Source organism: Eschrichtius robustus, chromosome 7 (genome assembly GCF_028021215.1).
Source record: "Eschrichtius robustus isolate mEscRob2 chromosome 7, mEscRob2.pri, whole genome shotgun sequence".
Classification (NCBI taxonomy): Eukaryota; Metazoa; Chordata; class Mammalia; order Artiodactyla; family Eschrichtiidae; genus Eschrichtius; species Eschrichtius robustus.
The window spans coordinates 114,464,659-114,487,810 of record NC_090830.1 but is presented as its reverse complement, the minus strand read 5'-3'; the positions used below and the strand labels follow the sequence as shown (position 1 = coordinate 114,487,810).

At 42.7% G+C, this 23,152-nt stretch overlaps 1 protein-coding gene across 1 annotated transcript; it reads right to left on the bottom strand.

Moving 5' to 3' along the window:
- Positions 1 to 208: 208 nt before the first annotated feature.
- On the bottom strand, positions 209 to 23,119 carry LOC137767443 (glutathione S-transferase omega-2-like). The gene is made up of 7 exons (XM_068548511.1): positions 22,837 to 23,119; positions 17,412 to 17,633; positions 17,036 to 17,144; positions 15,105 to 15,327; positions 14,055 to 14,156; positions 2,767 to 2,873; positions 209 to 1,330 (listed from the first exon to the last, which is right to left on the bottom strand). The coding sequence occupies exons 2-7, from the start codon at positions 17,443 to 17,445 to the stop codon at positions 1,171 to 1,173; spliced, it is 735 nt and encodes a 244-aa protein (XP_068404612.1). The 5' UTR covers positions 17,446 to 17,633; positions 22,837 to 23,119; the 3' UTR covers positions 209 to 1,170.
- Between the last annotated feature and the right edge of the window lie 33 nt (positions 23,120 to 23,152).

The window sequence follows — 23,152 nt, the reverse complement described above, 5'->3', positions numbered from 1 at the left end:
CAAAAAACCACAAACAGACTCACACACGTAGAAAACAAACTTATGGTTACCCAAGGGGAAAGGAGGAGTTTGGGATTAACAGATACACACTACTCTATATAAAATCGATAAACAACAAGAAGCTACTGTATAGAACAGAGAAGTATAGTTAATATCTTGTAATAAACTATAACGGAAAAGAATCTGAAAAAGAATATATACATGTAGAACTGAATCACTTTGCTGTACACCTGAAATGAACACAACACTGTAAACCAACTATACTTCAATTAAAAATAATTTTTTTAAAAAGAGAAGCATTTCCACTGCAAGACAAGCAGCTCCGAAAGCTCTAGGTTTAAAATCTCAACCAAGATGAGTGGAGAGATCAGGGGCTCCTGTGTCTTTGTCATCTTTGTCATCTTTATCACCCACACAGCCCAGGCTTGGTACACAACAGGCAACCAGAGGCATGTGTTGGGATGAATTGAAAGCGTCTGTGACGCAAATCCAACAGAATGACCTTTACCTCTGACTGGGTTTGGGATGTGTGTACTTTTTTAAGGCAGGATGCTGGCTATAGAACATTTTGTGAGCCATCCTGAGCCCCTGACAGCACCGGTGATATTCTGACGTCGGTAGTCCAGGGTGATAATGGGTGTTTCATTTCCTGCTTTGGAATTCTTTCAGTCACAGGACCCTTGGTGTCTCCCGGGCCCACGGCCAAAGTTTGAGGGAGAATGAAACTCATGCACACCCACAGGGACTGCAGCTTTCATTTGCCAAATGGAGAGTATTTGGACCTGAAGCATTTTCTTCCCTCTCATCTCTCTCACCAGGAAGTTGTGGAGGGCCCCATCTGTAGTGACAAGCATCAGTGATGGGGCGGCCTTGAACCTCAACATCAGCACCAACAACCTGGAGGTCAAACTGGGTCGATAACCATGGAACTGGGAGGCACACAGGCTCTCAAAACGTCCCTGGACATTAGCACTGAGATTTCTAGAGAATCACTGGACGCTGTGGGCTAGAGGAGCCATACAAATGATTATCAGAAATGATTCCGTCTCCATGTTTATTGGGAACCTCAAAGAAAATGAACAGAGATTGACTGCCCCACCAGAACAAGTGCTGATGCAGAATCACGACATGCTTGGGAATTCTGGGTGGTGAGTGGGTAGGCTGCAAGGCTCAGCAACTTAGGCCATAGTCAAAGGCATCGGGGTTGTTCTGAAAATAGAGATTCAAGAAGCCGAGGAAGATGTTCTTATCTATGAGCAGAGCACATACTGTGGGGTCCTGCTTCATGGCTGCGATCCAGAGGCGGAGCGCGGGGGTGTGGTTCACACAGCTGCAGGACAGGAGAGAATCGTTAGCACAGCTAAAGGGCAAAGGGGACACGGATCACTTTTTAGACTTACAAGCTATAAGAAATGGATTTACTGGGGCAATAAAGGTATCTCAGTTCCCTTACTATCAACTGAGCACAATCACTTACTGGAGGAAAATCTAATTCTTGGAACGGCTGTGTGTGCTTTAGAATTGCAAAAGTTGTTGCTTTTAACCCTGCAGTTAAAATGCTTGTGGACTGAGTGCTCTGGGGAAATAAGGTATCTGTGCTTCACTGTTTGCCAACAAAAAGACAACCCCCTGAAAGACACATCCTTCTGTCGTTCTCAGATTTTACTTTAGGAGGTTGGAAAAAAATAAAGACAAGTAGTTTCCAAAAACACTTTTTTTGGAAAGCAATGAGTAAAACAATCATTAAACCTGGAAATAATGGAGCTGACTGGGTCCTTTCAAAGACCGATCGGGATGTTTAGGTCTAGGATCTGTAAAGTGACTTGCCCAGGCAATAAACTTGTTAGTGTAAAATCCAGGAGAAGACGTGAGGGTTCCTAATCTGTGGTTCAACACTCTGTTCCCAGAAGAGACAGGTTTTTGTAAAGTTTAGGGTGTGACATGGTTTAAAATATCCAAGTTTGTTATATCTTAACTTCCCTAAGTGGGACGCACAGGAGATGCTTCCTGGGTAGACTCAAGTGTGTGCATTATGAAGGAGACCTCGGCAGGACTGGATTCCCAAACACCAGAGTGGCCGGCACCCACCATGCAACCGGCTGGCGTGAGAGCAGAGCCAGCACAAGTTCAACCTCTCCTGTGAGCATCGTGGGAACAAAGCACATGCTCTGCCCAGGGCTCCTATGCAGCCTCCCTGAGTCTACCAGGCAATTTCTTCTACTTTAAACATCCCTACACTCCCATGGCGTATGGCTGGCCATTTTGTTTGTTTGTATACCATCAAGCATATATTACTTTAAAAATCATTTATTTTTTGAAGGGTATGCCTATCTGGGGAAAGGTTCCTTGGGGAACTAAGGTGTGAGTAAGGTGTGTGGGGTCCGCTGGGTGACACAGCAGGACCAGGTGGAGGGCCACCGAGGGAGCTGCAGACAAGGCGCCAAAACCCTGTGACTGAGACCCTTCCTCTGCTTCTGCGTTCACCACCGGCCTGTGCTGGGTGGGTGTTGAGGACAGCGGGCTCCGTAGCATGGCAGGAGGCTTTCGGACACAGTCTTATCAGCAGAAATATGGGTAAAGTTTGGGTCCACAGTTAGTGGCATAAGAGCACAGATGCATTTTGAACAAGGAAACACATAGTTTAAAACCCGACTGTGTTTCACATTCACATGTGTCACATGTCCAGAGAAGGACAAATGGCACACAGACCATTTCAAGCACTAGGGCGACCCTAGGAATCCACAACCACACAGTTAAATGTCTTACTCAGCTATTCCATATACATCCAGCCGCTCAAACCAGGGCCAAAAGAGGTAATCAATCATGGATATACAGTCTCCACCGAAGAAGATGGTGTTCTGATAGCCAAGAATCTGAAAGTTTAAACAGAGCAAAAGCAAGTTAATTTACCTATATGCTAACGTATTTATAGACACTAAGTACAAATACCAAATTAATTCCCAAAGAAGGAGAACCAAGACTTTGATTCTCCTTCCATTTTGTTAGGTGAATGCGTCTTCCCTTTTCCTGAGGTTTCTTCCACCTCCTTTAGGGTTGGACTCCTGGCCATGCTCAGTCCTGCCCTCCTTTCAACCCTGGGGCATTCGTGCAGCTCATCTGACTGGAGGATTTCGAAGGACAGCCCAGCCCAGCCACTCCTTCTCAGCCTAGAACAGGTTCTTCCCTGTGCTAAGCTTTCCAGGGATGAGCTCAGCCCCTGGAGAGGGGGCCCTGCCCCTGACCATCACTGCCCGTTACTGGGAGGGAGGGGACACATTAGGAACCCCACTTGTTGCAGTTGTGACTCCCATTCTCCAGGGTCCACTTTATCTGTAAAAAAGGGGATACCACAGTCTCCACACATCTTCCTCTTTTGCCTTGTTTCTCAATCAATTCAAAACTAAGGCAGGGAAGAGCAGGGCTATCTAATGGGCTCGCTCAAATCCCAACATTGTCTTTCTATCATATTTTCTTTGCTTATTTGAGCTCTTTGAACTTCACACGTATTGGCCACTCAACACTATCAACTTTTTACATTAAAATAAAATTCCGCATTCCCAAATGGGACAAATCAACTTGGATAGATGAATCATCAAGAAAACAGATAAACTCTTGACAGAGAGATAGCCAAAGACAGTGGCGGGGAAAAGGTACTTGAGAATTTAAAAAGCAACAGTGCTTAGCAGAGGTTTTTGCTGGGCCAGTTCTTCCCATAGAGAAAAGTATGACACCAGTTACCTAGTTAAATCAAGCAAAAGGCTCTCTTTGACCCACGAAAAGCATAATGAACTAAATACTTCCCAGTAGGTATAGATCTAGATTCCTGTGTCCTTTATCTAGATTTCAAACTTTCTATCTCTATCTCTCAGGCTTGATTCTTCGTACTCCAGGACAGCTTGTTGCCTCTATGATGTAGTCTAGGGCTGAAGTTAAGAATGAGTTCTGGGGACTTCCCTGGTAGCGCAGTGGTTAAGAATCTGCCTGCTAATGCAGGGGACACGGGTTCAAGTCCTGGTCCAGGAAGATCCCACGTGCCGCAGAGCAACTAAGCCCGTGCTCCACAACTACTGAGCCTGCGCTCTAGAGCCCGCGCGCCACAACTATTGAGCCCACATGCCACAACTACTGAAGCCCACGTGCCTAGAGCCATGCTCCGCAACAAGAGAAGCCAACGCAATGAGAAGCCCGTGCACCACAACGAAGAGTAGCCCCGGCTTGCTGCAACTAGAGAAAACCCATGCGCAGCAACGAAGACCCAATGCAGCCAAAAATAAACAAATAAATAAATTTACCAAAAAAAAAAAAAGAAAGAATGAGCTCTGGTACCAGCAGACCTGGTCCTACCTTGGGCTCTACCTCTCATTCAACATGGAACCCAGGGCAACTTACCCACCTCCTCCTCCAAGCCTCATTTTTCTCATCTGTATAATGGTGGTAATGTTAGTGCCCTCCTCAGAGGTTATGGTGAGGAGTGACGGAATCATGCATGAATAAACGTGAGCTCTCGTGATAAGAAAGCACAGAGACCCCCCCCCACAGAGGTTACATCTACAGAAAGCAAATCCTTCCCCAATAGAAAAGATCAATGGGATCCTCCACCTGCCATGCTTCTCAGAGGAGAAAGCAAATCTTGGTGCCCTAAAGTCTATGTTTCCATTACCTCCCAGTATGGCATAGAGGAGACCCCCCTGACTAGTGTCCTGAAAGTCTGAAAAAATGTTAGGTGGCATCACTTTGTTCAAAGAAACTCACAGGACGGTACTAAAGTGGAAGAATCTGGCCAATGAAAACTCAAAACAGAGGCTATTTTCAGCCATGTGTAAATAAGTCCTGATTTACAGGGGAAAGGAACAAATTGTTCAGTTTTTATGGATTCCAGAAAGCCCCAAACCTTCTTTATGTTCAGGAACAGATAGTAATCACCCAAACTTTTATCACTGGCTTTGAAACGTATACCTCCAGCTTCTTATTGGCCTTTCATGGCACAAATGAGAACTGAATCTAAACTGATCGACTCTGCAACTTCTATATAACTCTTCTGCTTTACAGAGCAGAGGTACTCTTGAGAAAGTCCTTGTCAAAACAGACCACATATGGACATTTACTAGAACCCATGATGAGTCCTTTGGTAAAGTGATGAGATATTTTGAAAATGAATAACTGCTTAGTAATTGATATTTATTTAGTATATATTTTTCAAGCTTTTCATTTACTCAGAGTAGGAGTATGCCTTTGAATATTTATGATCTTATAGATACAATCAATTTTTATATAAACACTCATAAAGCAATTTAAGCCTTATCAAGGTGCTTGGTACAATAAAAAGCCAAGATAAGTACATGGATGAAATGAATGAGGCATCAATTATCTTCTGCCAGCCTCTCCCTCGCCCATGAAATACATTTACGCATTCCCTCAGACTTTCTTTAATCCAAGTGTGACATCAAAATTCCTTGGAGTTCTTGATACAGCTGTAGATTCTTGAGCCCTGCCTCAAACAGGCATTTCTCCACCAGATTTCATATAGAGCAAGTCAAAAAATCCCAATAGAAAAGCAGTCTTCCTATAAACCAGCACAGAGTGCTGGCTCCCCTACAGACACATTGCAGTGACCCAGGAGCACAACCTGGCCAGGCCTCCTTGGAGGTTTATTACCATCTTTAGGATCTTCAATAGGAGAGCTCCCTCCTCTGCAAACCTGAGACTTTCCGGACATGTGAAATGACTTGTCCCCTTAGAATCACAGAACTTCAGTACTGGAAGGGTTACTGGGATTCATCTAGTGTGACTCCCCTTCCATTTTTCCATTTATTTATACCATGCTCATTACACAAAGGATTAGAGCTGCAGTGTACAAAAACGTGTACACTAAAATACTAAATATGAAAAATAATAACTGCTAAGATCAGGGAAAATAAAAGTTAGAACAGAAGGTCAAAATAAGGAAGGAAAATGGTCTCAAGATATCAAGCCTAGGCTCCTGCAGAGTTCTTTAATAAATAAACCTTTGGATTTGACTTGAGTTTCCTGGCAGTTCAAGTGGAGAGGAAAACATGCTGGTGAGCTGATTCTTGTCTCCTGTGTGGAAGCACAAGAGACTCTCGCTTACAGAGGAGGAAACTCCATCCCAGGGAAGTAAGAGGTCTCTCTGGTTAGTGCCAGAGCTGAGACAAAAACACCATTCTCCTAAGTCCCAGACTAGTGTCAACCCTGTGTCATTCAACTTCAAATATGTATGTATGATGACTCTAATCACAGAGGCTTCCCCAAGTCTCTTGTGAATTCTTTGCCTGTTCTTAAAATTTAAGTAGCAGCAAAAAGCTTAGAATCAGCAAACTCTGAAAGCCTCTTTCCCTCTACATCCAAGGACTGGCCCAGCTCTGAGCGTCCCTGTGAGAAATTCCCGCTCAATTTTCCTCTTTCTCAGTCTCTCTGTCAGGGGCTCTGCCAGAGCACCTAACTAACCAAGAGGTGTGACACAATCATGGCAAAAGAGCTTTTCAAAATTCTCTCCTTCTTGTTTCATTCCATGGATAAGAAGGTCTTCAGGCAACTTGACTTAAAATAGTTCTTCTGTGTTCTCAGTTTAAACTAAGTCCCTTGCTTACAGCCAATTAGCTGCTCTGACAATTTTTCAGATACTCAGAAGTAAAATAAACCGACAGTCTCAATGTCCAATGTCTTATCGTTCCTAAGTGTTCTGTCATCAGAAACAGAACAGGAAGCTGTGGCTATACCTCGACCCACTTAGCGGTGCTTATGTTAATATCCAATGTCATTTTAGAAAACTCTGTTTTGAGTTATTCCTGTCACCCATCTGCCACATATAATGATATTGGCCATTCTTAATGTTGAATAGCTTTTCTCATGATGGACTCCCTCACTCTCAGAACTATTGTCCTTGGTATCGTCAAGCAAGGCAAGATGGCCTGCTTAGAGAAGACACTTTTCCACCAAGGCCCTAGACATCCCCACAAGGCCATGCATGGCCTGGGGAGGAAACTGAGCCTCTAGCTTCAAGCCCTCAGGTTTCCTTAAAGTGTTAACACATCTTCAATTCAGATTAAGAACTGAGATATTTTAGGGAAAGCCGTTTGATGTTCTGGAATAGTAGAAAACTCTATTTTTAAAACTTTTCTGTTCTCCAGTTCACTGAAAAATGACTACAGATCCTTTTCTTGCTTTTAGATGTGACAAGGGATTAGGAGTGAGCATGCAAATCAAGAGGGAGGGACTGCTTGGTGAGACGTGAGTATCGCTACTTCCACCCCGAACTTGAAAAGCCTGGAAGGGTCACTCATCTACTGCGAAGGCCTCTTGGGCTCCCCCAGGCGGACGAAAGGAGGTTCGCGCTAGAGCGCACGTAGGAGGAAGAAGCGCGCGGGGCTCTCCCTCGTGGCCATCGTGGTGAGGCTCACTGGCCGGGGCTTCCCCGCCAGGAGGTTCAACAAGGAGGAAAAGGAAATCTGCAAAAATTTTTTAAGGAGCAATATTGTAAAGAGAAGCGAAGCCCAGACTTCCTCAAACCAGGCATTCTAAAAAGCTTCAGTCTACAATCTTGGACTCTCAAGTGCAGCTTCAATAACTGCACTTTAGACCTTGACTTGGCCACCTGCCCTACACGTGGTCATTTACACCACAGCCGACAAATCCCGGACCTCTAACCAGGACAGCCTGGTGGCTCTCAGCAGGTGCTGCTGTCCTGGTTGGAGGAGGAAGAAAGAGGTTCTTCTTGATGGAAATAGTTCTTAAGAAGCAGAACTGGGACTTCCCTGGTGGCACAGTGGTTAAGAATCTGCCTGCCAACGCAGGGGACACGGGTTCGAGCCCTGGTCCGGGAAGATCCCACATGCCGCGGAGCAACTGAGCCCGTGCACCATAACTACTGAGCCCGCGTGCCACAACTACTGAAGCCCGCGTGCCTAGAGCCCGTGCTCCACAACAAGAGAAGCCACCGCAGTGAGAAGCCCACGCACCACAATGAAGAGTAGCCCCCGCTTGCCGCAACTAGAGAAAGCCCCCATGCAGCAACGAAGACCCAGTGCAGCCATAAATAAGTAAATAAATAAATAATAAATTTAAAAAATAAAATAGCAATTTATTTAAAAAAAAAAATGAAGCAGACCCCCCTCCCCCAATAAAATACACAAAGCCACCTGCCGGTACATCAGCAATGCAGGCCCTTATCCAGAAGCAGAAGCAAAGTACTCAACTCCAGGGCAGAAATCTTTTAAGTTCATATAAGACAAGGGGGAGATTCTCAAGATTTCAAATTTCAGGTCCCTGCTACACTGACATACTATAGCTGAGGCTGAGCTAACGAAGATGAACTGATTCCCTTTAAAACAAACCAAGGGTATAGAACAAACTTAGAGTACAGATAAAACCACTTCTCTAGAAAGAAGCCTGAGAAGTAGGGTCTGTGCAGAACACGCCCCTCCTGCTGATCACCACTTACAACCTGGAGCTCCCTGTGAAGATTTGGAATGCAACCTGTCAACATTTGGGGGGATCAAAGGACCACCCTGAAAATTCTATCCTGGAATCCTTTTCATGGGCTTAATTCTTTTGTCAAAATATATTTGTAAGATAGTAGGGGGGAAAAGCTAGTCGGGTAAGTCTTGACAAGTCAAATATCTTTAAAGTGATGGGTGGTGGATGAAAATATAAATGAATATCAAATCTCTGAAGGAGGAGAGGATTTCCTATGTATAAAAGCATCAGAAGAAATCACAACAGGAAAGACTTATAGAACAATAATGTTATATTTATATATGTACAAAACAAAGACAAAAAGTTAAAACAAAACCAAAAAACGTGCCTCAAAAACAAGCCAATATCCTTTATATATAAGGAACTCTAAAAAAACAAATCAACAAGGAAAATCAGTAAGACCTTGACAAACAGATGGGTAGTAGACCATTTTCATAAATAAAACACGAAGAGATGGAATACTTTGGGGGAAAATCTACCACCTCACTAGCAATCAAAGAAATATACATTAAATCAACAATGAGAAACTACTGTTTCTCAAAACAGGCAAATATCTTTTTAAATGAAATCTCCCGACAGTGAAAAGCGGATGATACAAAGGGCATTTTCCACACACTGAGGGTGGGGGGTATACAGCACATGTCTTGGAGGAAGCAATTTAGCAACATCCAGCTCCAGCCTCTAAAGTGGTCATACCCTTTGATCTGGTAACTCCATTCCTGGAAGTACGGCCTAAGGACATATGCTAAAATAGAGAAAAGGATTTTTATGCAAAGAAGCTGCTGTTCCTGGCAGCATCATTCACAAAGATAAGCAACTGAAACAAACTAAATAACTCTGAGTGTTGCTGGATAAATAACTATGGCTTATACATATGGCAGATTATGCAGAATGAAAAGTGATTTTTTTCCATCTTTAATAATTACACATCTAATAGAGAAATACATTCTCATTATTTAAAAAAAATTCAAACACAGAAAGCAGTATAAAAGGTAAAGACTCTCTCTTCCTATCCCTGCTCTTAACCACTTTTCTTTCCCACCCCAGTGCTAATCCCCTTCCCAGTGCTAATCCCCTTCCCAGTAGTAGTCACCAGTAGGAGTCTGATGTGTGTCTGAAAAATGTCCAGATATTTTTCCAGGCGTTTATTTACAGGTATATATATATATATATATATACACACACATATATAGTTAAGTTTTGTTTTCTTCTACAAAATTGGATCATATCACTTGTATTACTGTGTAATTCATTTAATATTTCTAGGCAATCTTTTCATCTCAGTACACATGGATCTACCTCATTCTTTTTTTTAAATAAATTTTTAGAATTCTATTTATTTTATTTTTGGCTGCGTTAGGTCTTTGTTGCTGTGTGCGGGCTTTTCTCTAGTTGCAGCGAGCGCAGGCTTCTCATTGCGGTGGCTTCTCTTGTTGCAGAGCACAGGCTCTAGGCACGTGGGCTTCAGTAGTTCTGGCTTGCGGGCTCTAGAGCACAGGCTCAGTAGTTGTGGCGCATGGCTTTAGTTGCTCCGTGGCATGTGGGATCTTCCTGGACCAGGGCTCGAACCCGTGGCCCCTGCATTGGCAGGCGGATTCTAAACAACTGCGCCACCAGAGAAGCCTTCATTTAACCATTCCCTATCTAATGTACATTAAGGTTTATAATTTTTCACCATAACAAATAAGGCTGCTCTAATAAACACCCTTATACCCATAAATAAGCATTTATAGAGTTTATTAAAATATGGGGAAAATCCTTATGTCATAATGGTAACCAAGTTCTATATACAGTACAATTTCAACTACATAATAATATACATAAGAAAAGGAGAGAAAAAAATAATAACAGTGGTTGTTTCTGGGTAGTGGGATTATGAATTTCTTTTCTTAGTTTCTATATTTTTCTGTATTTTCCAAACTTTCTCTAATGAACAAGTATTACTTTATAATCAAAGATGAGTAAAATTAATTTTTAAATAACAAGAAGAACTATTATTCTATTGTTTACATGGTGGGAGAAGGTATTAGAGGAAGTTTATTAAAAGAAATACAGCAAATATTAGTTTACCGAGAAAGCAGCTGTCAGAATTGGACAATGAATTAAGTTACCAAACTAGCAGCACTAAAACTGCTCAAGTAGCCACGGTGACTAGAAGATAACCAGTTCCCTAGTGTGGCGGAATGGTGATTACAACCAAACAATGGCACGTAGGTGGGCACGCTAAATTAGCTAACAAATCCAAGAGAACTGACAACATATGTCCGAGCCAAAATCTCATACACGAATGTTCACATCAACACAATTCATAAGAGCCAAAAAGTGGAAACAACCCAAGTATCCATCAACTGATGCGTGGATAAACAAGATTGGTGTATCCGTACAATGAAATACTACTAAGCCATATAAAGGAATAAAGGATGAAACTTGAAAACGTTACACTAAGTGAAAGAAGCACATGGAAGGCTAACGTTAAATGATTCCATGTATATGAAATGTCCAAAACAGGTAAATCCATAGAGAAAGAAAGTAAATTAGTAGTTGCCTATAACTGGGAGGGTTGGGAAGAGATGGGGAGTAACTGTAATCTGGCTGAATCCTGTCCTTCACTGCACTTGGACTTGATTGGATTACTTCCATAATGAAAATATTTAGAATGAAGGCACTGCCACCCGAAAAAAGAACAGCTGAAAGGTTCTGCCAACATTCCAATCCACAAAGATAAAAGAAAGGTGGGATCAGGTGCTATTTTGAAATGAAAGTCAGCAATAAAGATTAAAAAACTAAAGCTTAAAAAAATTATGCTGCTGAGATTAATGATTCAGTAAAGACTAGCAAATTGGTTTGAAGACAGAACGTGTGGTTAGAGAAGGGCAGCCCGGCAGTTTTCAAAACTCAGGAAAATGTTCAGAACAGGAAAGCAAGTGGGGAGCCTGCTGGTTAGAAAGAAAAACAGCAGTAATGTATCTCAAAGAATTGTAAAAATAACATAGAAAAATATGGTTATATAACAAGCACAATAAGCCTTTAATTTCGATGAAACTTTTTTTAAAGAAAAATTTAAAGGTCAAACAGGGCATTTATTTCAAAAGAAGAAAATGTCAGAGTGTAAGGCTGCAAAAGTTAAACTGAGCCGTTCGCTTGAGGATAATGTGGCAGAAAATTATACATCGGTCTCGAGTTGTTTATCACTCAGAAAGCCCAAGGATATTTAAGATATTTTCAACTCACAGAAAATCCTGATTGTACAAAACCATGGGAAAAAATTGTACACGTCATCTCTATTAACAGAGAGGGACCATCTCTATTAGAGTTATTCTGACAAGTTTCAATTTCACTAGAATCTCCTAGAGTCAATATACTGGTATTGAGAGGAATGAATCAAATAATTCAAGCTCAGTGGGCATGTTTCAGATTCTGATATTACCTTTGATGTAGTTATAATTCCTGCTAACATTTTAGGGGACAAAAGCTACATTCAAATCTGGTAGAACAATGCTGAATACTGAGTGGTCCTTAAACTAGCCCTGGTTTAGGTAGCTTTCACTGATGCTATTTATTAGATCTGACAGAGTTGTTGGCAAGACTAAATGAGAGGATTATGCAAAGCACCTGTAGCATCATGCCTGGCATAAAAATGCAGGTTCACTTCCCCTGGAAGAACCCAACTAAAGAACTGTGCCTCCGTCATAATATTATACGTTTCTTTAGCAATCTGTAATTTTCAAAGTTCATCCATCATCCAAACACAGAGTAGGAGGAACACACAGTTCAAAACGTGTTTTTAATTATCTCTGAATTTAAAGGGTTTTGTTTCCCAGCTCCTTTCCCTGGCCCAGCAATGAACTGTAAAAAGGTAACCAGACATTATAAAATCAGTTCAGCTAATCTTTGAAATAAAGACCTTAAACATTCTCTATGGGCAAGAGCTTTCAAACTTCTTTTTGAAAGCAGAGGTCCCCCTCCCTCTCCAAATTCGACCTTATTGGATGTCTTGTTAAATTCGGTGATAAGAGCAGGGCTGGTCTGGCTGAAGCAGGATCTGGAACCACCCACCAGACCTCCCCTACTCAGTGGTCCCTCTGTAGAACCCAGAAACTCTCTGTTTTAAAACACTCCCTCATTCTATAAATGTGGAAACCAAGGCACAGAGAGGACCAGAAACTTGCCAAAGGTTCTGTAGTCTAGTAAAGCCAAGTCTAGGATCCAAGAGTCTACCTCATCCTAGTTAGTTGCCTCCTTGGAGTCAAGACCACAGTCTGTGTTCTCAGGACCAAAGGCTGACATTTCTTACACATGACTATTCATCATCCAGAAATACTGCAACGGTATAAATCTAAGATAGGCAGCTGGAATTGTAAATAAATTGAACTGCTTCCACTTAACAAAGGTCAAATGGAAGCATATTAGTAATCAGTCTTCCCTTAAGGGGATAAAAATAGCATTCTCTGGCTGCCAAAAGAATTACAACCCACCCATAGGGGGAATTTATCAGTTTCTGGAACAAAGATTAAGGAAGTCAAAGAACCGCCTTCCAGGTTATTCTAGATGTACAGGGTAAGTAGCCCTATTACTGCTGGATTTTTTTTTTTTTGGCCTCGCCACAGGGCTGGTGGGATCTTAGTTCCCCAACCAGGGATTGAACCCAGGCCCTCAGCAGTGAGAGTGCAGAGCCCTAACCACTGGACCACCAGAGAATTCCCCATTACTGCCAGATTAATGGAGGATCTGGTAACAGTCATTGCTCCTTGCTTACCCATAGACACTTTCCCCTTCTTTCTTGATTATAGAACTCTGATTTTATGCAGGGTGTTCCCAGCTAAAAGACTAAATTTCCCAGGCTCCCCTGCAGATACTTATGACTCTACAACTAAGTTCTGGCCAATGAGATTTAAGTAGTCATGGGGTAGGACTTTTAGAAAAGCCTTTAAAGTAGTATGGCCTTTTGCCATTTTTTCCTTTCTGTTGTCCTTTCTGTGACCTGGACTTGGATGTGATGGCTGCAGTTCTAGCAGCTATCTTGTTATTTTGAGGATATAAGCCTTGCACCAAAAATAAGAAACAGGAAGAGAGAAAAAGCCTCAGTCGCTGGTAACTTCATGAAGAAGGCATCAAAACAGCCCTGTACTACCTTACCTCTGTGTGTGTGCGTGTGTGTGTATGTGTGTGAAAGAATAAATCCTTATAGGACAAATTTACAGTGGTTAGGTCCCTTTTACTAGCAGCCGAACACAATCTCTAAGCAACATAGACCTTGGACTCAGTGGCAGAAGCTAGAGGATCCGTGCAGAGATGCTTAAGGAATGTGGTGATTCTGGGAAAGGATGAAATTCATCACATGCCCTCCCTCACTCCTTGCCAGATTTCCAAGAAAAGTTCCAGAGCACGTTAGCAGAGGGCAAGTACCCACAAGTTAAAATCAGATGCCTAGTAACTGAACTTATCAAAGTCTGGCAGGAAAAGAATAAGTCTGTGAAAGTGGAGGGTGCCAGGGTGACCAGGCTGGGGACCTGCATCACTTCTTCCACTGCATCTGGCCAGGAGGGGGGCCCGTTTTGTACCTCTTCCAGGTTGCAGAACTCCTGACGCAGGGCTAGCTTCAGATCAGCGCATCCTCTCCCACATCTCAATGTTACCAGACACTCCTTGGTCAAATGTGGGACCTGATCAGAGGACACAGGTTCTTAGTGGAGAAGTCTGAGGGCTCCTGCTCCGCCTAAGAATGCAGCCAGAGCTTTGTCACTCCAGCTGAACAGGCCAACACCCACATCCAGGCTCCCCAGCTCCCTCTGAGGGCCACCTCTGTGGTTTCAGGAATCCACTTGTCACAGCACCCTGGTAAACAAGGTGCTTTAGAGGGGGCTCTCCGGTGCTCCTTACTTGGTCAGCTATTTCCATGCTGTACAATCTTGGGTAGGGCACTTACCCTCTCTAAGCCTCAGTGTCCTCATCTGAGGAATGGAGCAATAATAGTACCCACTTTAAAGGGCAGTGGTGAGGATTAAACGAGTTAACCTTTATAAGGTAGTTAGAACAGTGCTTGGCATGTCACAAGTGCTCAACAGACATCAGCTAGTAATATCATTGAGTTATTTTTGTTTCTTTTCAAAGAGAACTGTCTTAAAATTTCTCCACCATATTCTCTCCCACTATCAGCAGGTGCCCCCTTTTCTCTCTTCTACACATTTCCTGGATGCTTGGCACTCTTGTTCCCCATAAAGGACAATCTCCTTCTGTGCATTACCTTTTTCACACCGCTATTTTTTTTTTTTTTAACCTGGGATCTTGGAAATGGTTCCTTTAAAGTATCACCAGTTTTCAATTCTTTCAATATGCCTGTCTCAAGTTACACAGTCATAACTATACCATAACCGTAACTCTTGAGACTGCTAGTTCAAATGGAAAAGTACCTATCGGCTAAGCCTTTAACCTTTAATATCAGAGGTCACAGCTTTACTATAATTCCACACCAGTTATCCTCCTAAGGCACACATATGTATTAAAACATATCGATTTCACCAACGATTTGACTTTTAAAATGGATTGGAGTTTGGGAAAGACATACAAAGTAAAACAGAGTGTAAGTGGCTTTAAACAAAAATTGGATATACCTTATAGAATAGCTCCAATAACATCTTTTGGCGAGCTCGCTCATAAGAGTCATATGGATACAGCTTCCTTCCAGGAAAAGCGTCATCCAGGTACTCACAAGCAATGACAGATTCATAGATCAGTTGACCTTTGCTGTTCTCCAGGACAGGAATTTGGCCAAAAGGGTGCTTTGTAAAGTACCACTCAGGCTTGTTTCTCAGGTTAATGTTGATAACTTCATGTCTTACAAAGCAAAGGGAAAACAGGACAGAACAAAAATGAAAGGCTTAGGCAGGCAGACACTCATCTTGAAAGCAGAAGCAATCAACCTATAAAATTAAAATTTGCAATAAGTTTTTTTTTTTAATTTAGGTTTGTACAAAGAAAAATACATAACAACATCACTGTCTTCATTCCTGCAGTAAGATGTGTTAGATGTTTTCGATGCCTTATCCCATTAGCTCCTCATGATTCCCCAGTGAATCAGGGAATCATGATGAGGAGCAACGGAGGGGAGGGAAAGAAAACATTTAACACAGCCCCTATGAGAAATAAGCCTCCTTGTGGTTCAATCTCCTGCCCAATATCACCCACTAAGAAGTAGCAGAGCCGAGATGGGAGGCCAGGCAGTCTGACTCAGAGCTCACAAGCTTAACCATGGCACCATAGATTTCAGTACATTTTAAAGTTTGAAAGTACAAATCTGATATCTGGAGACATTTTTCGTTTGCCACAACTGGAGGGAGGGGGATTCTACTGCCATCTAACGGGTAGAGGCCAGGGACGCCGTTAGACATCCAGCAGTGCACAGGATAGCTCCTGCCCTCACCAAACGCACAGAGCAAAGAACTATCCAGCTCCGAACGTCAACAGTGCCAAGGGTGAGAAACCCTGCCCCAAAGAAGTATTTACATCAGTTCCTAAGCTGCCACTTCATCACTGGGGGTAAAACATCAATTGTTATTTTTCTTAAAAAAAAAAAAAAGTAACCTTAAGGCCAAGTAGAATTGAGCAAGAGGGAAGAACCTGGAAATATAAGCCATAGAAACTCCACAGAGCAGAATTACATAATTTTCTTTAAAATGTCTCTGTATTAGTCTCTGCATCTCTTTAACATGAATCCTAAACTCCCGAACTACCGATTCTCCCAGGCCAGAGTCAAGAGGCTGGAGTAATACTTCTCAACACCTTGGCTTTGAGCTGGCTCCATCCAGCCGTCCACATTCCAGCAAAGTTGCTCTGCCTTCCAAATCCAGATGTCCCTTGCAGGAGCTCGTCTTGCAAAATTCCTTCTGGACGGGTGTGTACCTATTTATCAGGTGTGTGGGTACCTTCAGGATACCTCTTTGATAGCAGTTCCTTCTATTTCACTGTTTGGAACTATTTGTTCATTCATTCAAAGAATAGTTTTAAGCACCTACTACGTGCCAGGCTCTCTTCTGGCCCATGAATAAGAGAGACAAGTCCCTACCTTCAAGAACTTACATTTGTGTGTGCGTGAGTGTGTGTTTCTATGTGTGTTGGGGGAGGGGGAGAGGCAGTGGAAGTGGGGCTGGGGGATGTAAAGGAGAGACGGATAAACAAATAAGAAAACATTGCAAGCGCAATGAAGAGAACAGAATTGACCTGAAGATGCCTGGGGTGGGGTTTACATTGGATGCAGCAGTCAGGGAAGGCCTCGGTAGCCTCCGTGGTGCCTTTCTTCACAAGCTTTAGGGGAGGAAGCAGCTCACCAGAGCCATCATTCAGTTTACTCTGAGTTGTCCTAAAAGTTTCCTGCACAGGCCTGTCTCTGCATTTCAGGACGGCACTGTCAAGAACCTGTCCTTTGCTAACCATTTATTGACTTTGCCTCAGAAGAAAGGCACAGAGAGCCTCTGAAATCTGAACAGGGCTCCCCAGATATTAGACGTTCCCACACGCCTATGGGCCCCCCCACCCCGCTTCTCACCTGATGCCTTTGGCCCGGAGGACCAGGCGCGTCCTGTGCGCGTAGGGGCAGAACCTCATGCTGTAGAGGCGGATCAGGCCCTCTGGGACAGGCCCTGGGGGGGCGCTCCCTGCGGGCGGAGGGGGATACAGGGAGGCGGATTAGCCCAGAGGGGAGAGGGGCTCACTCGCCTCCCCAGGACCCCAAGAGGGCCACGGGCGCTCCGCCTCCCGTGTCCCAGAGAAGACACCTTTTTTTTGCACGTGGCTTTTGTGCGAGGAACCCTGTCCCTCCTCGCCACGCTGGTCTGGAGGCCAAGGCCGGCAGCCGCCTCACCAGAGCCAACATCCAGCCACGGGGCGCCCCCAGCCCGCGGACAGCTGTCAAGAGGACTCACCTTTCCCCAAGGTCCTGGTCGCATCATCAGTCATGCTCTCCTGGCGTCTGCACAGCGACCAACGCTCACAGTCGCGGCCGTGTGGCTTGCTGCCGCCGCTGCAGACTCCAAGGACAGCGGCGCTCCGGCTCTCCCCTCTTGCCCTAAATTCATCTTTGGAGCAACAGGGCGGCAGCGAGGTAGAGGGGGAGTGATCCAGGACGGCAGCTAGGATAATTCAACCTGCAGAGACATAGCCCCAGATTCAGAAGCCGTAGCAGGAGTGGGGAAAGAACAAAAAGCAAAAACCAAAACAACAAAAAACAAACAAAAAACACCTGAAAAGTACCCCTTGCTTTGAACTCACAACATCCTGTGCGGTCTCTTCTCTGCATCAAGAATCCGTGAGGAATGGGCATTTAAACTCCACTTATTTCAAAGGAGTTTAATAAAAATTGACCAGGGTAATGCTAACGTTTTCTTTCCCATTCTAAACCCTCCCTCTTGCGTACCTAAGACAATTGGCCATACCCTGTGTATAATGAGTACTTTATTTTAAAATAAGGCCAAACTTTTTCATGATCTAGCAGATAAGAAGAAAAACGTATTAGTGTTAAGATCTTGCACGACCCTAAAAGTGTCTCCTTAAATTTTGTGTCCTCATTGCCTCACCCTGGTTCTGGCCATATTTATGAGATTTTACCCAAACTATGAAAAACTGGTGATGAACAGAAACAAGATACCTAGAGGCAAAGACAAATTTGTGAGCTCTTTCCAACTCCCAGTATAAATTTCAGAGAAGACCCTTTTTAATTACCAAGGACACATTGCGAACAGCCAGCAAACACAGGGGCCACTTCGATAGCACACCCATCTACATGAGATAAAGGAGGTAGCTAGCTTTTGCTCTGACCTTAAGAAGCTGAGATCCTAAAATTTAGCAGGTGGAAAGATAATTCTTTTAATTTTTACAGGATAGAGCTGAAATGGGAATTGCTTGTAAATGCATTTTATGGGGTTGACAGGTAAAGAAGGAAAGAAAAGTATCACGTTTCACTCACAGTGACTAAATGATTTCCATGGGTTACCTTATTTGATTCCCACAACTACTCAGTCAGCTATTATTATTATTCCTATTTTACAAGTTAGAAAATAATCTCAGAAAAATAGGAAATGCCCTGGTGGTCCATTGGTTAGGACTTGGTGCTTCCACTGCGAGGGGCCTGGGTTCTAACCCTGGTCAGGGAACTAGGATCCCGCAAGCTGCGCGGCGTGGCCAAAAAAGAAAAAAAGAAAAAGAAAATTATTTGCCCAAAGTGACCAGTTAGTAGGGTTGAAGAACTTTAAAAGTCCGAAGTCTGGCTCATTGACTTGGTCTCTAAAGCTGGCAACAGTGTGGAGAGGAAAGGACATAAATCCCAAAAAAGATATAGTGCATCATAGCTGCTCAACAAATGTTAGCTGAATCTAAATATCTTTTACTAAAATAATAGAACCTAATTATGTAGCTTATGAACGGGCACCTTTTTGGTCTCTGGAATTCCAACCTATCCAGAAATTCTTGGCTAACAGTGTTTACATTTTTTTCTGCTGAATAAGAATCTTTGAAAATCTTCAGAATAGTCACTCAACTACATTCTTTGTTAAGTTACTCAGAGTGATTTTATGTAAGATATGGTAAGTTGTCACTTTCTAAGAACTGGGGAATGGCAAAATGTCTGAATCAATGTCCTCTGGAAAGAAAATGCATATATGCCACCAAGAAATCTGGCATTGGAAAAGACAGATTCGTTCTTGACTTGCCATGCTGGCAGTTTTGCATCTGGAAGACAGAGGAAGTAATAAGATAACTACTCTTCAGGAGCTAATTTTGATCAAAAAGTACAAACTGGAGGGTAAAATAGGAACAATCAACATAACCATGTCATGTGAGAGCTTCTGGTAGACAAGGAGCTGACTCCTGATCAGACAAATATAACACTCACATAGAGAAAGTATATTTCAAATAGTTGAGAGAAAATATAAACAGATTCTAAAAGGAAAGGCCGTATGAGGAATGTGAAATTCTCAAAAATCAAAATAAATAATACTAACATGGATTTGGTGCTTTATGTGTATTAACTCATTTAATCTTTAAAATAGTCCTATAAGGGTTGTATTCTTGCCTCAGTAAACTGAGGTTAGCAAGGTTAGGTCACTTGTCAAAAGCCTCACATCTAGTAAGAGGTGCAAAGGGTACTATGAAGCCTGAAGTTTGACTCCACGGGCATCACTCCAACCAGGATCTTAATCTATATGAGAGATGGGAAAACTTTTTCTGTAAAGGCCAAGACGGTAAATATTTTAGGTTTCTCAAGTCATCTTGTCTCAACTACTCAACTCTATCCTTGTAGGGTGAAAACAGCCGTAGATAAGATATAAATAAATGGGTGTGGCTGTGTTCCAATAAAACATTACTTATGAACGTTGAATTTGAACTTCATATATATTTTAATAGGCTTTGTTTCTTAGAGAAGTTTTAGGTTCACAGCAAAATTTAGCCGAATATATAGAGGTTTCCCACTAACCTCTGACCCCCACACGTGCACAGCCTCCCCGACTATGAGCACCCTGCATCAGGGTGGGAGGGGCATTTCTTACCATTGAGGAGTTCCACGTAATTTTCACATGTCACAAATCATAATTCTTCACTTGATGTTTTTTCCAACCATTCCTAGTTCTTGAACTGTGCAAAAATGAGCAGGGGGCTGGACTTGGCCCACTGGCTTTAGTTTGCCCATCTCTGGTATACACTGACAATGACTGGATTAGCAATAGCCAAGCTAAGGATTCCATTTGTAAAGTGAAAGGTTCCTGGATCCACCTTTCTACTATGCCAGAGGAGAATGTATTTTCATGTTGTGTCTCCTTATTCCCACCTTTTCAAGAAAAGCAACTCCGAGAGTTGGAAAATATTGTTTATTAAAAGTATGGCTGACCCTTAACAACTAAGGGTTTCTGGGTGCTGGTCCGCCACACAGAAGAAAATCCAAGTATAATCTTACAGTCAGCCCTCCGCATCTGTGGTTATGTACCTGCAGATTCAACCAACTGCGGATCATATAGTACTGCGGTACATATTTAGTGAAAAAAATCCATGTATAAGTGGACCCTTGCAGTTCAAACCCATGTTGTTCAAGGGTCAACTGTATACCTGTATATGGGAAGTCACATTCCGAGATGCAAGTCTATTTGATGTAGTCAGGGGAGAATGGACAAAGGGATGGAAAGTTCTTCCTCTGAATGGAAGCAATATTATGTCAAAGTTCTCACTGGGCACTATATTCAAACCCTGGCTTTGGCACTTAGGCAAGCTATCTAACCTCTTTGACCTTCAACTTCCTCACCTGTAAAATGAGAACACTAAGTACCTACTAGAAGGGTTTTGATGTAGCGAATGAAATTGTTCAGGTGGCCATCCTCAGTATAGTAAGAGTTTAGTGTACTTCAAAATTAATGATTAATACAAGTGAATAAGGACACATTTTTAATAGCATAGTGCATTCTGATTTTATAACCAAACAGATAAAGTGCACTGCAATTCGGCTTTGCCAAGCACATTAGAATTAAAATTCAACTCAGAATGCTTATTTCATCAGTTACCAGTTTAATACCAATTGAATGGGTTGAATGCTGCAGGCTACCTTTCAGTAATGTGGTTTTTAATCTTACCACTGAACACTATGGTCTCCCTAGAAAGATTTTAATTATGACCTTTAAGCTTAAGCCTATTTCCTCTTTAAAACTCAGTAAGTACCTCTTTGAAATCCTCTTTGCAAATGTTCCTTGTATGTTATATCATGTTTACACCTCTATTATAGAGTCACTCAAGCAAGAAATAAATGGTAATAAGGCTATATTAAACCTACTCCAAATTGGTTTCCAGCTACCTGAAATATGATCGCATCTGTTTTGAAAATGGGGAGATCTTCAGTCCTGGGTGATGATGACTTAAGCCTTCTAGGAAAACAGTGCCACCACATTAATAATAATCTCTTCACTCTATTTACATGAGTCTCTGTTTTGAGGAGAGGAAGTGGGGTTTGCATTTTGCAATTAAAAAAAAATTTTTTTGTCATACCAGTCTCTGATAGTGGCAGAACCTGGAGGACATTCCTCTTAATATTTCAGAAGCCTAATTTACATGACAGATTGTTACTGGGAGTCCCACTATTATTCACCAAGTTCAAAGAGTTAGGCAAGTGAGGAAAAAGGCTCTTTTTCAAATGGGCCTAGATTTAGGACTTGTTTCAAAGAAGTTAGGATCAGAGAGAATCCTATGTTCTAATGTCTTTGGGACATTAAATAAGATTACTAAAGTTGTCAGTGGGGGAACTTCATCTTCCCACTGGGGAAAGCAGGGTCAAAGGAGACTTTCTTTTTAAGTAACTGATTCTGCTTTCCTGTCCCTATTTTACAGCTTAAGGGATCAAAGAAAAAAAAAATTAACAACTTTACATAATAACACTTGAATAAGCAAAAGCACATTTTCAAGATCCTAAAATAAGCCAAAATCAAACATTTGTAAAATCAAACAAATTTCGATTTGTTTGGGTTTCGAAAAGGAACATCAACACTTCCTGTCCTATCCCAGGAACAATAGTGGTGTGTCAAAAAGGTAGCTACAGTCCTCTCTCAGCTCAATCTCTAAAACTTAAAAGTTGATGAATAAAGAGTCTGAGGCAGAGGCATATTTAAACGCTTATTTTAAGAATGGTCTGAATGACTGTAAGAGTTCAGGCTGGGTTTGAATCAACTCTTCAGCATTTACTGGTCGACCCTGGACAAATCACAGCAACTTTCTATGCCCTGATGTTCTCATCTGTAATTCAGAGCTAATGGTACCAACACATTGTATGGTCTGGGTTGAAGTAATTCAGACTATGGATGAGAAGCATTTAATACGTAGCAACCGTTAGCTATTATTTTAATTATTTGAATGTTGCAGGGAAGACCCATAGTTCTGACACGACAGAACGTTCCTGGGGACCAAATGCCCGTCTGCCAGTGCCCTATAATGTAGCTAAATTAGTGGTGCCCAATGCAGGGCTGACAATTAGTGATATGGGGTCGTCTTTACTTGTCTCCAGTCAAATCAGAAAACGAGAACAATTTAATGACTTTTTTTTCCCCCCTTTAAGTTAAAGGTATTCGCTTTAAAGACCTGTTCCTTACTCTCAGATTATAGCCCTTGCGCTTTTTTTTTCTTTCTTTTGTTTTTTGATGGTAAAATCTCTGATGAAACTTTGGTGAAGATAAGTAGTTGAGCTTTCTTTTAAAACGGTTACGCAAAATTAAAAGTTGGCAATCCTATTCTGGGTCCCCAAATTCGTGAAAAACCTCAAAATTCAAAATTGACCTCTAACCCCTCGCCCCTTCAAATGCTACGCAGGCAGCAGCAACCCACCCGGTGCAGCAGAAAAGAAAGACGAAGCCGAGGCACCTCCAGGCGCACGGCGGACGAAACCGGATGTGGAGCGAAGAGGGCCGCAGAAAGAGGCGGGGCCCAGGCGGAACCCGCCCCCTAGAAAGCGATCCTATCCGCCAATTGGCCGCGGCGCCCGGAGCTTCAGCCAATCCTCCAAGCCTTTGGAAGTGCCCCGGCCTAGCAGTGCCAAGCTGAGCCAATGGGCGGCCGCGTTACAGGCTCCTGGGTCCCGGAGTCTTGGGTCCCCGCGGGTGTCTGTGGCTGGCCAAAGTGGAAGGCAGGTAGTGGCTGGTCA